Genomic DNA, 20000 nt, shown 5'->3' on the forward strand with positions numbered 1-20000 from the left:
GGAAATCGCTCTCTCTTCAGAACAGCTTCCCTGCCTGAGGTTAACTCTGGCCTTGATCGCCTCAGCATGCCCCCCAAAGCCACTGACCCTCTAGGTTCCGGGATGTCACGACTGGAGCGCCTTTCCTTCCTCACATCTCCTCCGGGGTCCCACACAGGGCTAAACGAGCCGTCCCGTATCAGCGTGTCCCCTTCGTTCCTCAACAGCTCCACCACAGAAAGCTCGACCTTGAACAACACGCCCCCCCGCAGCCTGGAGCTCTACCACAGCCTCTCGCCAGAATCGCCCGTCAAACATCCCACACCACCGAGCCTGCAGAGGAGCCTGAGCGCCGAGGGGTCGTCCACAGGGTTGCCTGTCTTTAACGATGTCATGCGAGGGTTTGGGGTCGGCCAGGAGCCTGGTCCAGAGAGAAACTTAGTGGCCAAGTACAGAGCCTTCCCTGACGCATATGTGAGTACAGTTTCATTTATACACCGTGCTTTAGAGCTGGGGGGTTTAAAAAGTTCTAGATACATTATGGAAGGTTGTTTAAAGCTTTGATAGTAGCCACTTTATGCAGGGCCCCTAGTGGCCATTCTTTATTTGAATTGAAACGTTGCCCCTGTAATTCTGTGTTGAGCTGCTAGTGAGCAATGGAGCAGGAGAACCTCTCATTTTGTAGTGAGTTGGGCAATATATTTGATCATAATTGTGATCATTTGCAATGCTTTTATTAGCATATCTTAGATATTGACGATACTGAAATAACACCGACCAAACGCACGTTTCATTAAGGAGAGTGTTCATCCTATTTAACTGCATCTAGTGAAGCACATTTAGAGAAATGTTGAATAAGTGATTGTACTCATAGTTGTTTTTAATGTGACTCTACTGGGGCTTTTTCAGTCATCAAACTTCAGAAAAACTAAACATTGTGACATCGTAAAAACGTATTCAAACATCCTGATGTCATATTTTAACCACACTGCCCAACCAACATTTCCAACATACGTGTATTGCTTCAGAAAAAGGGCATAGACTTCCAAAACAAGTGGAAATGGCATTTTATTAAAATGGTTAATATTGTAAAAGACAAGTAAATGTGCAAAATGGCACTAAACTCACAGATCAACAAACAATCAACAAAATCAACAAACACAGGTCGTTTCTCTTTCCTCTGTCCATCAGACAGTTCAGACCTCAGAGCAGCAGCTGTAATGTCACTCTCAGAGAAGAAAGTTCTGGACTTTCCAGCTTTCACAAAACAAAGTGCTGCAGTGCCACACAGAGCTCAGGAGTGAAAGGCTGGGCCAACAACACCTCAGAGAGAAGGGATCACAATAGAGGCTGGAGGAACAGTATCCGTTACCTGTCCACATGCAGTATTCACGCTTCCTCCTGTTTCCTGAAGCTGAGTAGTTTGTCTGTCTGTACTCGCGCTGATCCCGTCTGCTATAAACAGCTTCATATATGTTTTATATAATATAATATAATCAGACTATAAATATAATCAGACATCTGAACAAACAGCCAGAGCTCAGGCATCGACAGATTCTCCCTAACGCCCGTCCTCCAGCGGGTAGTCTCACATTATTAATCCACAGTTCTGACCCGAGGCCCCTGAGCAGTCAGAGCTGAGACGCTGTGTTTGTTACCAAGGAATTCCTTAATTAGTGTGTCGCTCAGACTACTGCGAGGTAAAACGTTCAACGTTGTTTAACAGGTTGCTTTTGGTCATTTTGTTGTGTCTTGAAAGCTACATCATCTACAAATTCTGACAGAAGTCAGTCAGATGTTTGTTTTTATCCCAGTTCTGTTTAAAAGAGGTCAAACAGAACTAAAGAGTGATGAGTTGTAAATACCGTCAGAGCGCCCCCTGCTGTTTATCAGAGCGCCCCCTGCTGTTTATCAGAGCGCCCCCTGCTGTTTATCAGAGCGTCACCGCTCCCCAGTTTCAGTCTCCATTTACCAAGCACTTTAGCCGAGCGCACTAACGTTACTCCTCCTAAAAAACAGACACGTTCAGCAGTTCAGCGATAAAGTGAAGGAGGAGCTCTGACTGAGGCACACCCACACCTTCAAAACAGCCAATAGGAAAGCGGTGCATTTCAATAGCAAAACTATGACAAAAAAACCTATGAACACTCAGAAACCAGCTGTGATTTTCTTCCCAGACTTGATTTCTTTCCATTGATTCTTCTAGACGCACACAAACGGCGCTGAGCTGTGTCAGATTATCTGTGCTTGTGCCGGACTGCTGCAGCGCACCCCTCAGACCGAATAACGAAATACACGGGGTCAGTTCTAACGTTTGCACTCTGAACGGTTCATAAACAGTAGGTGTCCAAATCGGCTCAGCAGAGATGTTAGAAAGATCATTAATGTCCGTCAGATCACTTTTAAATTCATCAGAACGAAGGCAGGAACTGGACCGTCCTGCTTTAGCTCTGACCTGCCCTCTGCATTCCTTCAGGCCAGACCACCTACTGGTCATGCTTGGACATGTGTGTGTTTTGTGTGTTGGAATGTTTTACTTCTGGTTTTTTATTAGTTTAGTTTTTATGACTCAGACATAAACGCTGCATTGCCAGCAGAGCTCTGCAGCGTTCGGGCTTCATCTGGAGCCCTGGTGAGTGAGCAGCTCGGTATGATACCCTTATCGTCTGGGTGTGGTCACCTCCAGGCCTGATGTAAATCCTGCTCCTTCTCCTGTACAGCCAACGTATTACAGCAGTCACAACACGCGATAAAGCATTCCTAACGCTCAGACCGCCTGCAGCTCTTCGTTAAGGTGGCGTAGGCGTGTACATGTGGTTTTGGACTCACTGAGGGAGAGAAACAGGAACTAAACCACCCCGAACACTGTCAGAGCACTTTAGGCCAGCAGGCGCTGTGAGAAGGTTCATTGTTTCTGTTTTTAAACGTATACAGCGCTGCGGAGGGGGTCTGAGGCGGGGTCGGTCAGGTCTGAGGCCCCTGTATCACCACATATCTTTAGAATGAACACCAATACAAAGGCGAGACGTCCAAGAGAGACGTGTTTTGAGAAAGTAGTTGATGTCTTGTGAGCTAGTCTGAAGAGCAGCAAAGTATTGATTAGATAAAGCGGCGATTGGATGATGGCTTCATCGAGGGGTGGGCAGGAAGTGGTCAAACGCACTTGCTGTATTAACGCTGTTTGTGTTTATTGTAATCTCAAGTCTTCTGAGCAATAAACATGCAGATGAGCCAGTTTTCACAGGTGCCTGCAACCTTTACACAAGTTCAAGAGGAATTGGCCGTCGTTTATGACTGGAAGCAGCAGAGACTGTGCGCGTCGTCTGAGATACGAGTGCAGGTTAAGGTGGAAGCTGGAATTCGGCCCAAACGCCTGTTCGTCTGCCGCGGTGTTTGGTGTAGTTTTGTTTATGTTTATGCATCATAGCGCCGCCTCACTGAAGAGCTGGATTTCGGTTGGAGAGGCTCGAGGGAAGTTTTGGGGATGTGTTTACAGAAAAGATTTGGGTGACTATTGACTTCTAGTGTGTGTTAGTAATGTTAGCCCCTCAGCTGTAGTGCTCTGTGTGAAACCACTGGCTTTTTTCTGCTTCTGTGGTTTTATTTGCATGTTAGAGTCAGAGGCTGGCCTTCACTCAAAGGCAGGGGCAGGTTTACGTGCAGGCTGCTTTAGTGTAAGCAGTAAATACAAACCATTTTGATCCGGTTTTGTAGGTGCAGATCAACCATGTTACCAAAGAGATCACACAGCTGCACCTTTAAGCGTCTTGTGATCAGACGGCTTTCCTGTCCCTCACGTCATCAGTCCCCGAGCATCCACGAGCCACAACACGGTCCTTCCTAAAGGCTCGATCCTGAATAAATACATCAAATGAAGATGTAATAGAGCAGTGAGAGTGAGAGCTCTGTTCACAGAGACGCTTTCATAGATGACCCAGCTCCAGCACCTACATATATATATATATATGTGTGTGTGTGTGAGTGTGAGTGTGTGTGTGTGTGTGTGTGTGTGTGTGTGTGTGTTGAGCAGGTTGAGAGACGTGTCTTACAGAAACGATTTGGGTGACTATTGACTTGCAGTGTTTCAGATCGCCCTGCCCCACAGCCAGCTGTCATGTTTTGCCCCGTCTGTACTGTCAGCGTCTTGTTTGGCGTGTTGTACAGTGAAAATGATAAATGTCTCCTGGACTGACAAAAACACGTAATCAGTGATCAGTGAGATCAGCTTTTCGTGGGTAATCTATCGATGTTATCAGTCAGTTTGGACAGCCTGTGTGTGCGTTTCTGTTCCTGAGGAATTCTGCTGTCTGTTTTTGAACCCTTGCCCAGAGAGAGAGAGAGAGAGAGAGAGAGAGAGACAGAGAGAGAGAGAGAGAGAGAGAGAGAGAGAGAGAGAGAGAGAGAGACAGAGAGAGAGAGAGGAGAGAGAGAGAGGAGAGAGAGAGAGAGAGAGAGACAGAGAGAGACAGAGAGAGAGAGAGAGAGAGAGAGAGAGAGACAGAGAGAGAGAGAGAGAGAGAGAGAGACAGAGAGAGAGAGACAGAGAGAGAGATAGAGAGAGAGATAGAGAGAGACAGAGAGAGAGAGAGAGAGAGAGAGAGCGAGGCTGCGGGATGTGTTGTTTTTTTCCTCGTCTTCCTCGAGGCTTGATGGTTTAGCGAGGCAGGCTGTGCTGCGTCCTGTTCAGACACACCCAGCCGTTAGCGCGGGACGCGTGTCGCTGTGCTCACCTGTACTGATGCTGGGTGGGTGGCACAGGAGCGCCCCTGTACCCCCCAACACTGTTGTGGGGTCAGTGTTAGGGTCGCTCAGGGATGAGTTGGGAGCTCTTAGCTCTAGTGCTTTATTCTGGGTTCTGGTCTTGAGAATTTTAGCCGTCTTTGCTATAAACGCAGGCGTGAGAAGTCGCTGTCAGATTAGATTTCACTGATCAGACTAATAATCAGAACATTCCTGATCGTATTGTCACTCGTCGTTCCCGTCCGGAGCCGTGGACGAGGCCGTGTGCGCCTTGCTTGGCGTGTGTATGTAGAAGCTCCAGCGCGCTGAGCGATGTGTCTTTGCACGTTCGCTGATCCCCAGCCAAGCCGGAGGCCCGAGTCGACTGGGATTTGCCAGCCAAGTATCTGTATTTGCTGAGGGCCTGTTCTTAATCCCAACGCCCGTCAGTGCACAGATCACTTGCTGCGCCGTTTACCTTTCCTCTGCCTCAGAGCCTCTGACACGGACGCCGTGCAGGAATTCGGCCGCGGGGAATCTTTATGACACTGACGCCTCATTAGCGCCTCATAAGTGCTCAGTGTGCTGTAGAGCAGCCGTCGCTCTGCTTTGCTTTTCATGGCCCAAATGTGAAATATGATATTACAGTGGACAGAAAATCACTGAAACGGTCACAATGTGTCTCTGAAGAGGATCAGCAACCTAAACGACCTTAATGACCTTAATGACCTTCACGAACTACCTTAATGACCTTAATGACCTTCACGAACGACCTTAATGACCTTCACGAACGACCTTAATGACATTAATGACCTCAATGAACGACCTTAATGACCTTCACGAACTACCTTAATGACCTTAATGACCTTCACGAACGACCTTAATGACCTTAATGACCTCAATGAACGACCTTAATGACCTTTACGAACTACCTTAATGACCTTAATGATCTTAATGACCTTCACGAACTACCTTAATGACCTTAATGACCTTTCTTACCGACCCTAGCTGAGCAGCTTGATGAGGCTGGAGGCTGTTTAAAGTGCTCTGATCACTGAGTCCAGGCCACACGGCTGATCTCCGCACTGCCCACTGCCCAGTGAGTAACAGATAAACATCATCAGGCCAAACTGCCTCCACAGCTCCGCTCTCAGTTTCAGATTTCAGCCCAAAGCCGCTTCTTCAGAAACACACACACATCCCCCCAGCACACACACACACACACACACACACACACACACACACACACACACACACACCCAACACACACTCATCCCCCCAGCACACACACACACACACACACACACACACACACCCAACACACACTCATCCCCCCAGCACACACACACACACACACACTCATCCCCCCAGCACACACACACACACACACACACACTCATCCCCCCAGCACACACACACACACACACACACCCAACACACACTCCTCCCCCCAGCACTCACACACACACACACACTCATCCCCCCAGCACACACACACACACACACACACACTCATCCCCCAGCACACACACACACACACACACACACACACACACACACACACACACCCAACACACACTCCTGCCCCCAGCACACACACACACACACACACACACACCCAACACACACTCATCCCCCCAGCACACACACACACACACACACACCCAACACACACACCTCCCCCCAACACACACACACACACACACACCCAACACACACTCCTGCCCCCAGCACACACACACACACACACACACACACACACACACACACACCCAACACACACTCATCCCCCCAGCACACACACACACACACACACACACACACACCCAACACACACTCATCCCCCCAGCACACACACACACATACACACACACCCAACACACACTCCTTCCCCAGCGCACACACACACACACACACACACACACACACACACACACACACACACACACACACCCAACACATACTCATCCCCCCAGCACACACACACACACACACACACACACCCAACACACACTCCTCCCCCAGCACACACACACACACACACACACACACACACACACACCCAACACACACTCATCCCCCCAGCACACACACACACACACACACACACACACACCCAACACACACTCCTCCCCCCAGCACACACACACACACCCAACACACACTCCTCCCCCCAGCACACACACACACACACACACACACCCAACACACACTCCTCCCCCCGCGCACACACACACACACACCCAACACACACTCCTCCCCCAGCGCGCACACACACACACACACACACACACCCAACACACACTCATCACCCCAGCACACACACACACACACACCCAACACACACTCCTCCCCCCAGCACACACACACACACACACACACACCCAACACACACTCATCCCCCCAGCACACACACACACACACACACACCCAACACACACTCATCCCCCCAGCACACACACACACCCAACACACACTCATCCCCCCAGCACACACACACACACACACCCAACACACACTCATCCCCCCAGCACACACACACACACACCCAACACACACTCCTGCCCCCAGCACACACACACACACACACCCAACACACACTCCTCCCCCCAGCACACACTCATCCCCCCAGCACACACACACACACTCCTCCCCCCAGCACACACACACACACACACACACCCCCAACACACACTCATCCCCCCAGCACACACACACACACACACACACACCCAACACACACTCATCCCCCCAGCACACACACACACACACACACACACCCCCAACACACACTCATTCCCCCAGCACACACACACACACACACACACTCCTCCCCCCAGCACATACACCCCCAACACACACTCATCCCCCCAGCACACACACACACACACCCAACATACACACAACCAACACACACTCCTCCCCCCAGCACACACACACACACACACACCCAACACACACTCATCCCCCCAGCACACACACACACACACACACACACCCAACACACACTCATCCCCCCAGCACACACACACAACACACACTCATCCCCCAGCACACACACACACACACACACACACACTCATCCCCCCAGCACACACACACACACACACACACACACACAACACACACTCATCCCCCCAGCACACACACACACACACAACACACACTCATCCCCCCAGCACACACACACACACACACACACACACACCCAACACACACTCATCCCCCAGCACACACACACACACACACAACACACACTCATCCCCCCAGCACACACACACACACACACACACACACACTCATCACCCAGCACACACACACACACCCCAACACACACACACACTCACAGAGTGTGCTTTATGTGGTTACATGTAGAACCTTTCTGAAAAGGGTTCTGTAAAGCACCAAAATAGGTTCTTCTGTTGTTACAACTTGACATCAAACCCATGTTGGTGCTGTATAGAACCATCTACAGCACTTTCTCGATCAGTCTGAAGAACCTTTTCACCATGCAGAGAACCTTTTAAGCATGCAAAGGGTTCTTTGAGTGTTCATTGTTCTACATAGAACCATTTTTGCTACTAAAGAACCCTTGAAGAACCACTTGTTTTAAGTGTGTTCGTTGAAGGGCATACACTATCACTCAAAAGTTTGGGGTCACTTGTCGCACCGATAGCTGTTTTCCAGTAAGAGCTCAGAGTGGCTGAAACGCCGTAAACACCAAAACCTAAACCAGCACTTTATTCACAAGCTTCCCATCTTCCCGTTTAGCGTTTTCCAGCGCAGCCCTGTGTAATCCCTGTTTGGCCTGCAGGGTTTGTATTGTTCAGTTACTTCCAGGTTCATTAAGTTCTTTTTATTACCCTGATTACTCGACGTATCATCACCATAATCAGCTGATTTCACACTTACTAATACAATCTATATTGACAGTTCTCTATTTTTCCTCTTCCAGCTTACCAAAGAGAAGGAGCATGGAAAACTGAACCCTCGGCCGGGAAAGGTGAGCCATTAACCAGCGTGACGCTGCACTCCTCAGACCACATCTTCAACTGAAACACATTAATAAGCAGATTTAATAACGTAGTTAAAAAGTCAGGATGTGGAGTTTTTCTCAGGAATCCATACCTGATCATGTCGATCAAGGGTGGGGAGATCTCCCGGCTTGGAGATATCAGATCCAGCGCACCTGGCTTTGTTATTCAGAAGCTCCTGAAGGCCTTGGTCACCTGGATCAGGTGTGTTAGGTCGGGCTAGGAGGGTGGGAGATCTCCAGGATCAGGACTGGGCATTCCTGACGCAGATGGACAGTGTTCATATCGTTGAGTAGATCAGCTGAAGCTCCGTATGTTACAGCAAACGGTTTATTTTCTATTATAACAATTTTTGGCATTTTTACCAAAACATTTTACATTTTTATAAGTTGTTGTGAACTAGTTTACTAAAGAATTACTGCAGGACAGTCTTTTTCTGTGAGAAGACCACTTAGTGCGGTGGGTCTGAAAGGACGTGTATCTGATCAAGAAGAACCTCACTGAGAAAAGGAGACGGACACATCAAACAAAGAAGCTGGACGATGGACTGACCGCCCCAGAGTCCAGACCTCAGCACCACTGAATGGGTTTGATCATCAACCAGCTTCTCAGACTGAGCTGGAAGTGAGGATCCTGAGAAGAACAGAAGCTGGAATGAAGGGAGAGAGACTCACTGACTGGACACAGCTGAGAGTAGAGCTGTGGAGGCTTCTGTGTGGTTTCCTGCTAAATTTGGCTGTAAATGAAAGAAGTGCAGGGAGGTCTCTGCCATTTGAGCAGCGCTGGACGTATAAACGATATGACAGACTGTGAACTGGTCACCAAGGCTGCTGTCTCTGTTTCGCTGTCAGCATTTGGAGGTGTTGTTTTATGATCATTCAGATCTCTAATTTCACAAGATCTGACCTTAAGAGTGATCACACTTGTCCCTCCAGTCTCATTCCTCTAACTCCTTACCAATCCCAAATTAAAGGTCAGTGAAAATCAAAGGACTTGTCTTTACATGTTGCTATTACGGCACATACAAGCCCTTTAATCGTTTTCCTGCGACCTGCTCGACAGTCACGGCCTGCTGTTCCACTCGGTGTAGGATTGCAGCCTCGGGGCTGAATGAGAGAGAAACGGAGCAGAACAATGTGTGTGGAAGTGCTCAGTTTCACCTCAGCAGCCACACAAAGGCAGGCTGTTTCCTGCTCTGCTGGTGTCGCTGCTTGCACCGCCCCCTGTGGCTGGAGATGGTATTGCACTGAACAGTGCAGTCATTGTTGGATGGACGGCTGTTGTTAATCACTTAAGCTGGTGTTTGTCTCTCCTTTAGATGTTCATCTATGCCCGGCCTGGATGTTGCGGCCAGAGGATCGAGGTGCGGGGGGACGTGATGGATGCCACAGAGTGGGAGTTTCCAGCGACCATCTCCATTAGAGTGGTCAGAGGAGGGTGAGGGCATTAAAGCACGCATTACACAACAGCTCTGCTCATTTTATCGTCTTACTTTGCATTTCAAATCCACTGTGAAGCTCCAAGGTAAGAGCTAGAGCAAGATAGGTGCTCATAAAATACTCAGATGTGCTACACAGTAACAGACAAAATACAGATGACTTTGCACTGGAAAAAGCGAATGCGACAGAAATTCAGCCTCAGCCTCAATAGTAAACATAAACACATCAAATAGCTGCTTCAGAAAATACCTGGAGATGCCAGAGGAGGTCCATTGGAAAAGAATGATCTGACAAAATATCGAATGTGACTGGAACCAATCAGCCTCAAAGTTTGATGCCCAAATTTAGCTTCTTCAGTTTAGGGCTGAAGCTATGAGGCTAAAAAACACTACAGGTCAATAGTCACCCAAACCTTTTCTGTAAATACATCTGCTGAGATGGTGCAGATTTGTAGATGTGGTTCAGGACTCAATATGACTCACTATGTGACACACAAAAGAGTTTTTTATTCTGACCACCTCCCAGTTTCTACAGTCACTGACCATCTTATCAGCTCCACTCTGTAGTTCTGTTTCTCTGATACTCTGTTACCCTGTTCTTCAGTGGTCAGGACCCCCATGGACCCTCACAGAGCAGGTACTATTTGGGTGGTGGGTCATTCTCAGCACTGCAGTAACACTGACGTGGTGGTGGCGTGTTAGTGTGTGTTGCACTGGTGCGAGTGGATCAGACACAGCAGTGCTGCTGGAGTTTTTAAACACTGTGTCCACTCATTGTCCACTCTATTAGACACTCCTAACTTGTTGGTCCACCTTGTAGATGTAAGGTCAGAGACGACAGCTCATCTGCTGCTGCACAATTTGTGATGGTCATCCTCTAGTCCTTCATCAGTGCCCACAGGACGATGCCCACAGGACGCTGCCCGCAGGGTGCTGCCCACAGGACGCTGCCCGCAGGACGATGCCCACCTTTAGCATGTAGACCACAAGGGTCTTTAGACAGCGAGTCGGGAGCAGATAGTGTAATGTCACATCCACAGTTAGTTAAACACACAGTATTGCTTTTAGTTGACTCCACTGAGTAATCAGTACATATATCGCTATATACTGTCAGAGGAAAACCTTGTATGTCCATTTTTGTTGTTTTCCAGTTCATGACATAATGAGAAAATGCCTGTTGCGCTTTACAATGTGTGTAAATTTCATGATGAATGGACAAAAAGAAATGACCCAAAATGTCCTGGAAAAAATTCTGGTTCCTCTGACTTCCATTAAAATGCAGTAGGTTTTTTCCTTCTACTGTAAAGTTACAATGTTGGAGATGCGACGTTTTGTTCTGATAACAGTGACATATGATGTAACTTGCTTCTGTACTTAAACATGTAGCTGCTCTCAGGCCACACTAATAATAATAATAATAATAATAATAATAATACATTTCATTTTCTTTTGTTTGTGATGCTCCTTTCATTGAGGAGAAAATCTCACGGTGCCAGAATCCCCCATCAACTGTTAATCTAAGTGTTTACGTTAGGACTCCTGCCTGGCATCACAGGACGGATTCTCCGGAGCTCTCACTATGGGACAGATATATTTAGATGAAACAGAGTCACTTTGATCTTTTAAAACTGTAGAATTCTAAGTAGCGAATGCCTGTCTGTGTAAAGTGTCTGTGGAGTTCAGCTACACGCTGTGGTGTAGTTCATGTTCGGACTAGTGTACACTCTTAAAGTTCTTTAGTAAAGAAAATGGTTCTGTAAAGAACCATGAACACCCAAGCAACTCTGAGCATGATTAAAAGGGCTGTTTGCATCTGAAAGGGTTCTTCAGAATGTGCTGTAGATGGTTCTATATAGAACCTGTATGAAAAGTGTTCTATAGAGCACTCAAAAGGGTTCTTGTATTGTTACGCTTGTAACAGTGGACAAACCCTTGCGGCTGCTTTATAGAACTTAATTTACAGCACATTCACCATCAACCTGAGGAACCTTTAATCATGCACATGGTTCTTAGAGTGCTTTTGGAACCGTTTTCTTTACTAAAGAACCCTTTTAGAACCATCTTTAAGAGTGTAGCATGTTGTAAATCCGGGAGAAAAACACATTAGCCTGTGTTTAGAGATGTAGAGATGCGCTCTGTTCTCATCCTGCCTGAGAGCGAGAGAACCTCGGAGAACAGAAGTCCAAATCAGTCTGAACTTGTAGGCTCACCCTCGCCTGCAGCACCGATGTCTCAGAACTGCCACAGCGCCTCACCTGCACGCCTGACTTACCCCTTTCACTCCGACTCGGCTCCTCTGTCCTCCCGGGACTCTCGCTGTGGGCACTTTGGAGTGAGTTTGCCGGGACAGGTCGGTCTGTACAGTCACAGCACTGATTATTTGTTGTGTTAGCGTCCTGTCAGCTGCTTTATAGATTACGCAATAACTTCCAGTAATAAACCACAGATGATCAGCCAGGTTTCCATCCAGCTTTGGGTTCGAAACGTGAGCTTTTCCATCAGAGACTAAACTCTACACCACCCCTTTAATAACACTGCAGAGGAACACAGAGCCAGTTTGGGGTTGAGGGGGAGCAGTTGGGGGTTAGGTGTCTTGCTCAAGGGCACTTCAGTCAAGTACTGTCGGCTCAGGGGATCGATCCGGCGACCTTCCGGTCACAGGACTGAATCCCTGACCTCCAACTGTTTAGGGAGATTAAGACTGGAGTGATGGGCTCTCTTTCATCAGGGACTGTCAGTAATCTCACAGCTGCATTGCACTGCAACTGTAAGCCAGGCAATAAAGTCATTGACACACTGTAAAGTCCACTGCACATTCTAAACGAGATCTAAGGAGGGTGTGCAGCCTGACCCCAAACGCAGATTTTTTTCATGAAATGGTGAAATTCCTGAGATTCCCCTTTAAACATTGTACCATTTCCCTGGCCTGATTTGGCTCCCCCTGCAGGTGGGTGCTATACGAGAAGCCTGAGTTCAAAGGAGAGAAGGTTGCTCTGGACGAGGGAGACATAGAGCTCACGGATCCGTTCGGCCCGCCACAAGACGAGCAGAATCACATGCAGAACGGGACACAGGGGTCTGGAGAGGACCACGCAGAACCTAAACCAGCACGGCGGGTTATCATCGGCTCTCTGCGCCGAGCAGTGAGGGTACGGCTGCTCTTCACTTACACTGCCAGGCGCATTAATGATGCCTGCAGAAACATGAACACACTTCTCCTCACGCACAGACGTAGACGTAGCACAACCGGCCGGGCGTGAATGAAGTCACTGGCCCCTTTTGAGTGGTAGTGAATATTTGAGCTCTTACAGCAAAAAAACAGCATGTGACATTTTTAATACAAGCATGAGGCGGCGCTGGGTTTCCATGCAGTGAAACACCCACACACACACTAGTGAACACACACACTGTGGGGCAGTGAGCACACTTGCCCAGAGTGGTGGGCAGCCCTATCCATGTCCAAGGAGCAGTTGGGGGTTAGGTGTATTGCTCAAGGGCACGTCAGTCTGGACAGTCGGCTCTGAGGATCGAACTGGCGACCTTCCGGTCACAGGGCTGGTTCCCTAACGTCCAGCCCACGACTGCCCCCACACTGACATACTAACACTAACACAGTAACACGCTAACACACACTTCAGGCCTGAAGAAGCTTGTCATGCTCCCCCTTGTGCTCAGAGGGAGAACTGCCTTTGCTGGTGTCATTTGACTTTCTCAGATGATATTTATCTTCTCCACACTCTTAAAAAGATTCACCTGTTTAACAGTTCTTTAGGGAAGGAAATGGTTCTATATAGAATCTTGAACACCCAAAGAACCCTTTGGCATCATCAAAGGGTTCTTTGCTTCATAAAAGAGTTTGTCAGAATGATGGAAAATGTGCATAAATGTGACTCTATATTGAACCTCTTTGAAAAAGGTTCTATATTTCACCCAAAAGGGTTCTTCTATTCACAGTTTTTAAAAGTTCTGTATAGAACCATCTACAGCACATTCTCCATCAGTCTGAAGAACCATTTCACCATGCAGAGAACCCTTTAATAATGTGACTAGTTCTTTGGCTCGTGTCGTGTTAGTATGACGGGTGTTTACTTAAACTGGACTGAAGAACCAGCTGTGTTCCTCCCTCAGGACTACAGCGTTCCTGAGATCTGTCTGTTCCCGGAGGAGAACGCCGAGGGGAAGAAGGTGGTGTTCCGGGACACGTCGGAGGACGCCAGGATCTTCGGCTTCCCCATCAAAGCGAACTCCATCATCATCAACGCTGGGCTGTGAGTGACACACAGGCTCTCATCAGCTGATTGATCTAGTACCTCAGAGGGTGAAATACAGCTGCTCTGCAGTTCAGCAGCTCAGAATCACTGAACTCAGCCGGGTAAAACTGCGTTAGACGCAGACACATGTATGACTGTAATATGATGCTAGTGCTCCTCAACTCCATAATAATAATAATAATAATAATAATAATAATAATAATAATAATAATGGAATTTCATTTATTAGCACCTTTTAACACAAGGACTGTACACTCATTTACATTTCATACGTTCAAAATAAATTCATTGTTAACAATTCAAAATGAAGTGATTCCAAACTTTTGAGCAGTGGTGTAAAGTCCAGTGTAATAGAGTAAAGAGTTATAACACCTGAGCTTTAATTCATTTTCTCGCTGTGTTTGTAGAATTTTAACTGTATGTATTTGTAGTTTTGGCACATTTTATACCGATATTTCACGTTTTATTCTCCGAAACGTTAATGTCACGGTTTCCCTTCGGCCCTGCGTCCGTTTCTTGCTCCGTGTTGTAGGCATGTCCTTTCTGCCATGTGCTTGTGTTTTTGTTTGGGTTCTTGAGCTCCGCCTTTTCCCCGCCTTCCCCATTAGTATCTTCACCCGTCTGTAGTCTGTCTCCTCCCTCTCCCAGGTGTTCCCCATTTGTTGTAACCTTTATCTAGTCCTTTGTTTCAGCCGGTGTCTGTCTGGTCTACTCGTCACTCGTCTCTCTGTCTGATGTAGTTGATCTTTCACTGCGTGGTGTTTGTTTACTCTGTGTGTCTTTGTTTACTCTTCCTTTATTTACTCTGTGTTTCTTTGTTGACACCCTGCAGTTAGTTACTCTGTATTTTGCCAGTTTGTCCTGGGTACCAAGCCTAGTTTCCTGCCTGGTGATTTTGTATCTCCCTTTTGTGCTTTTGCTGTTTTGTGAACTTTTGTGTTTTGACTTCTGGGCTGTTTTGGGTGTTTTTAGCTCTGATTCCGGTTCTTGTGTGTTTGAGTAAACGGGTAACGTGGATTCCAGTCAGTCTGGAGACTGTGCACCAAGGCTTATCAGACGTCTGATCATATTCAGGGGCGTATTAACTTATCATAACTTTGAACATTTGACAGGGGTGCTCAGACTTTTGCACAGGACTGTACCTGAGGGACTGCGGTGGTTTTTATACGCTGGATCTTCCCGTTTATTCCCATTCCCATTTCGTTTATTGTTATTGTAGCTTAGGTGACAAATCTGTCATAATGTAGTGATGTTTTCTATATTAAACACCAACATATCAAAACTAATAAATGATGAATAATCCCAGTCACGGCCTGCTGGTGTGAGGGAAGCCGCGCTGAGCCTCAGTGTGTGGAGACGCTGCCTCCTCTCACTGCCTCCTGCTGTTCCTGTCTGTCTGTGCTGCAGGTGGCTGGTGTTCGCAGAGCCGTTCTTCCAGGGGGTTCCGCGGGTTCTGGAGGTCGGAGGGTTTCCAAACCCGGCAGCCTGGGGCGTCACGCAGCCCTACGTCAGCTCACTGCATCCGCTCAAAATAGTGAGTGACCCAACAGAACACCACTCAAAACAAGGTTCTTCAGTGAAGACAACGGTTCTACATAGAACCTTTGCGAAAATGGTTCTGAATAGCACCAAAAAGTTCTGCTCTTGTTATGACGTCAAGTTTGTAACAACAGACGAACCCTTGTTGATTCAACGTTGTTAGAAAAGGTGGCACTTCAAGGGTTCTTTAGTAACGATGGTTCTATATAGAACTATGAACGCTCAAATAACCTTTTGCTCATTAAAAGTTCTTTGTCAAATTGATGGAGAATGTGTTGTATGTGGTTTTATATAGAACCTTTTTGAAAATGGTTCTGTACAGCATTGAAAAGGGTTCTTCTCTAGACAAACACTTTTTGGTACTATATAGAACCTTTTTAAAGGTTGCAGACACTATATCATTTATTCATGCAGAGGGTTCTTTAAGAACCATTGTCTTTACTAAAGAACCCTTGAAGAACGAGTGTAGATGTGGGACTTTTCATTTTAGCTGCTGAAACCGAACAAAGTGACGCCTCAAATTGACCTTTTTATTTACGTTCTACTCGTTTTATTTCCACAGTTGTTGGGAACCGAAAGCATTTTTTTTCAGTGAGTTTGTTTTTTAGATGCACTCAGTGCTATAATTTGTCTGTCTGTGTGTCTGTCTGCGTTACAGGGAGAACCGAAGGTGGAGAAACCCCACGAGCCTAAAGTAGGAGCCTCTCTGTGAATCTAGACAGACTCAGTAAGAAGCGTGAGTGTTCTGTGTCTGACGTGCAGCTCTGTGTCGGTTCTTTAGCTGGTGATCTACGAGAAGCCATACTTCACTGGGAAGAGCCGGGAGATCTACACCAACGCCAAGGACTTCATGACCAGAGAGGACAGACAGCAGGTGGTGTTCATGTACAGCGCTGGATCCATTAAAGTCATCGGCAGCATGTGAGCCCACGTCAGGTCTCCTTTAGAACCCAGACTCCGCCCTGTCTGCATCCGTGCTCTGCGGCCAGTCTTGCAGCTGTGGAGTTGTGTGGAGACGATTTCTCTGTCAGATTTTGTCCACTGACTTGCCCCACAGTGTTGAAGAGATCAGCGCCGTTCTACCTCCGGAATGTTCGGTGTGAGGGGCCACGCGTTCCGAAGCCCCCTGCTGTGATTATTCATAATAAAGACGTAACAAATAACCCCCTATATACTGATAGCCGCCTGAGCTGATCATCTGTTCTAATCAGATATTTCTACTGTAATAATCCAGAGAGTGACGCACAGCTCACATCTCATTAAACACCATAAAGATATTTCACTAACATTTATTTGAAGGCTGCCGATGAGGAACTGTGCATAACACATGCATAAGCACTGAATAACATTTATCAAGCAGTATTTGAAAATTTATGAGCAGCTTGTTAAACTGTAGCTTAAACTACAGTGATGGACGGCAGTTAAATTTACAACAATATTATGAAGCGTTATTATATTCCCAGGTCACAGGTCACAGAGGGAAGGTCCGGGTTGGATGTTATATCTATTGTTTGTGGTTCTATAAGAGTTAAAGTATGAAACCCTTAAATCTATACAGCGTTGATTAATTCAGCTCATGGTATCTTGCGATTCCTGCCATAAGCTGTTCATGAATGCTTTATAAATATGGCCTTAAAACATGAAGTGTGAGCGATGTTTCGGGATCTGAAGGCGGAGATGCGTCTATTTCAGAATTTTAGAATGAATTTTTCCTCTAGTCACTTTTGTGCATTCACAATGAAATTTCTCAAACTATTAAATCATAAAGAATCATAATCATGGTTTGAGCTGAACTGTGGTCAGGATCTGTATCTACTCTGATGGTGAACCTGTGCTGTCTGGTCAGTGATGCTGCAGGATTTCAGGGCTACTCTAGTTTGGGGGTCTCATGTTTCTGCTGTGATGTGTTCTCTCAGCTGGGTGGGCTATGAGAAGGAAGGTTTCCGTGGACACCAGTACCTGCTGGAGGAGGGGGAGTACCATGACTGGCGGGTGTGGGGGGGCTGTAACGCTGAGCTGCGGTCAGTCCGGGTCATCCGAACAGTGAGTGACCTTTTGTCTGCAGCTCTTATTCATACAAGCACAGCAGTCAGTCCCAGATATTCTGACGTTCCCCCACACTCAGATATATCTGAGTATAGATGGTGTAAAATTAGTTTATTATTATTTTGTTCATTTTTATTAATTAGTTTATAAATACCTGGAAATCCGTTTTTAATAAGCAGTTAAAACACAGATAAAATCGTGAGCTGTGCTCCTGTGCAGGACCTGTCTCAGCCCATGCTGGTGATGTTTGAGATGCCGAATGAGGAGGAGGTGCAGGAGGAGCGGACGTTTGAGGTGACGGAGGCGGTTCCTGATGTGGAGCTGTTTGACTTCCGGACGGCCACTCGATCCATCCATGTCCTGAGTGGAGCGTATGTGCATCTCAATTACGAGCAGCTTTACTCTCACTTTACTCTCACTTTACTCTCACTTTACACTTTACTCTCAGTTTACTCTCAGTTTACTCTCACTTTACTCTCTCACTTTACTCTCACTTTACTCTCACTTTACTCTTTACTCTCACTTTACTCTCATTTTACTCTTTACTCTCACTTTACTCTCAGTTTACTCTCACTTTACACTTTACTCTCACTTTACTCTCACTTTACTCTCAGTTTACTCTCAGTTTACTCTCACTTTACTCTTTACTCTCAGTTTACTCTCACTTTACACTTTACTCTCACTTTACTCTCACTTTACTCTTTACTCTCGCTTTACTCTCACTTTACTCTTTACTCTCGCTTTACTCTCACTTTACTCTCACTTTACTCTTTACTCTCTCTTTACTCTCACTTTACTCTTTACTCTCACTTTACTCTCACTTTACTCTTTACTCTCACTTTACTCTTTACTCTCACTTTACTCTCACTTTACTCTTTACTCTCACTTTACTCTTTACTCTCACTTTACTCTCACTTTACTCTTTACTCTCACTTTACTCTTTACTCTCACTTTACTCTCACTTTACTCTCACTTTACTCTTTACTCTCACTTTACTCTCACTTTACTCTTTACTCTCACTTTACTCTCACTTTAGTCTTTACTCTCACTTTACTCTTTACTCTCACTTTACTCTCACTTTACTCTTTACTCTCACTTTACTCTCACTTTACTCTTTACTCTCACTTTACTCTCACTTTACTCTTTACTCTCACTTTACTCTCACTTTACTCACTTTAGTCTTTACTCTCACTTTACTCTCACTTTACTCTTTACTCTCACTTTACTCTTTACTCTCACTTTACTCTCACTTTACTCTCACTTTACTCTTTACTCTCACTTTACTCTCACTTTAGTCTTTACTCTCACTTTACTCTTTACTCTCACTTTACTCTCACTTTACTCTTTACTCTCACTTTACTCTCACTTTAGTCTTTACTCTCACTTTACTCTTTACTCTCACTTTACTCTCACTTTACTCTTTACTCTCACTTTACTCTCACTTTACTCTTTACTCTCACTTTACTCTCACTTTAGTCTTTACTCTCTCTTTACTCTTTACTCTCACTTTACTCTCACTTTACTCTCACTTTACTCTTTATGCTCGCTTTACTCTCACTTTAGTCTCACTTTACTCTTTACTCTCACTTTACTCTCACTTTACTCTTTACTCTCACTTTACTCTCACTTTACTCTTTACTCACACTTTACTCACACTTTACTCTCACTTTACTCTTTACTCACACTTTACTCTCACTTTACTCTCACTTTACTCTTTACTCTCGCTTTACTCTTTACTCTCACTTTACTCTCACTTTACTCTTTACTCTCGCTTTACTCTCACTTTACTCTCACTTTACTCTTTACTCTCACTTTACTCTCACTTTACTCTTTTTTACTCTCACTTTTTATTACTCTCAATCTTCATTTTATTGATTTATTATCAGTTACTGTAACTTTAACCTCACCTTATTATTAGTTCAACATAACACTCACTTTACTATTACTTTACTGTCACTTATTCTCACTGTACAT

The 20000-nt window shown here is 46.1% G+C and overlaps 1 protein-coding gene across 1 annotated transcript in view; it reads left to right on the plus strand.

The window, feature by feature from the left end:
* crybg2 (crystallin beta-gamma domain containing 2) overlaps positions 1 to 20000 on the plus strand; it is a 41824-nt gene that overhangs the window by 427 nt on the left and 21397 nt on the right. Inside the window, exons 1-10 of the mRNA XM_037544890.1 lie at positions 1 to 453; positions 8654 to 8701; positions 10051 to 10169; positions 13118 to 13319; positions 14299 to 14438; positions 15849 to 15975; positions 16639 to 16674; positions 16762 to 16901; positions 17897 to 18023; positions 18246 to 18397. The exon at positions 1 to 453 is cut by the window's left edge and continues 427 nt beyond it. Of these exons, the coding sequence (XP_037400787.1) occupies positions 1 to 453; positions 8654 to 8701; positions 10051 to 10169; positions 13118 to 13319; positions 14299 to 14438; positions 15849 to 15975; positions 16639 to 16674; positions 16762 to 16901; positions 17897 to 18023; positions 18246 to 18397 (1544 nt within the window). The remainder of the gene's footprint in view (positions 454 to 8653; positions 8702 to 10050; positions 10170 to 13117; positions 13320 to 14298; positions 14439 to 15848; positions 15976 to 16638; positions 16675 to 16761; positions 16902 to 17896; positions 18024 to 18245; positions 18398 to 20000) is intronic.

This window comes from Pygocentrus nattereri, chromosome 14 (genome assembly GCF_015220715.1).
Source record: "Pygocentrus nattereri isolate fPygNat1 chromosome 14, fPygNat1.pri, whole genome shotgun sequence".
In the NCBI taxonomy this organism is placed as follows: domain Eukaryota; kingdom Metazoa; phylum Chordata; class Actinopteri; order Characiformes; family Serrasalmidae; genus Pygocentrus; species Pygocentrus nattereri.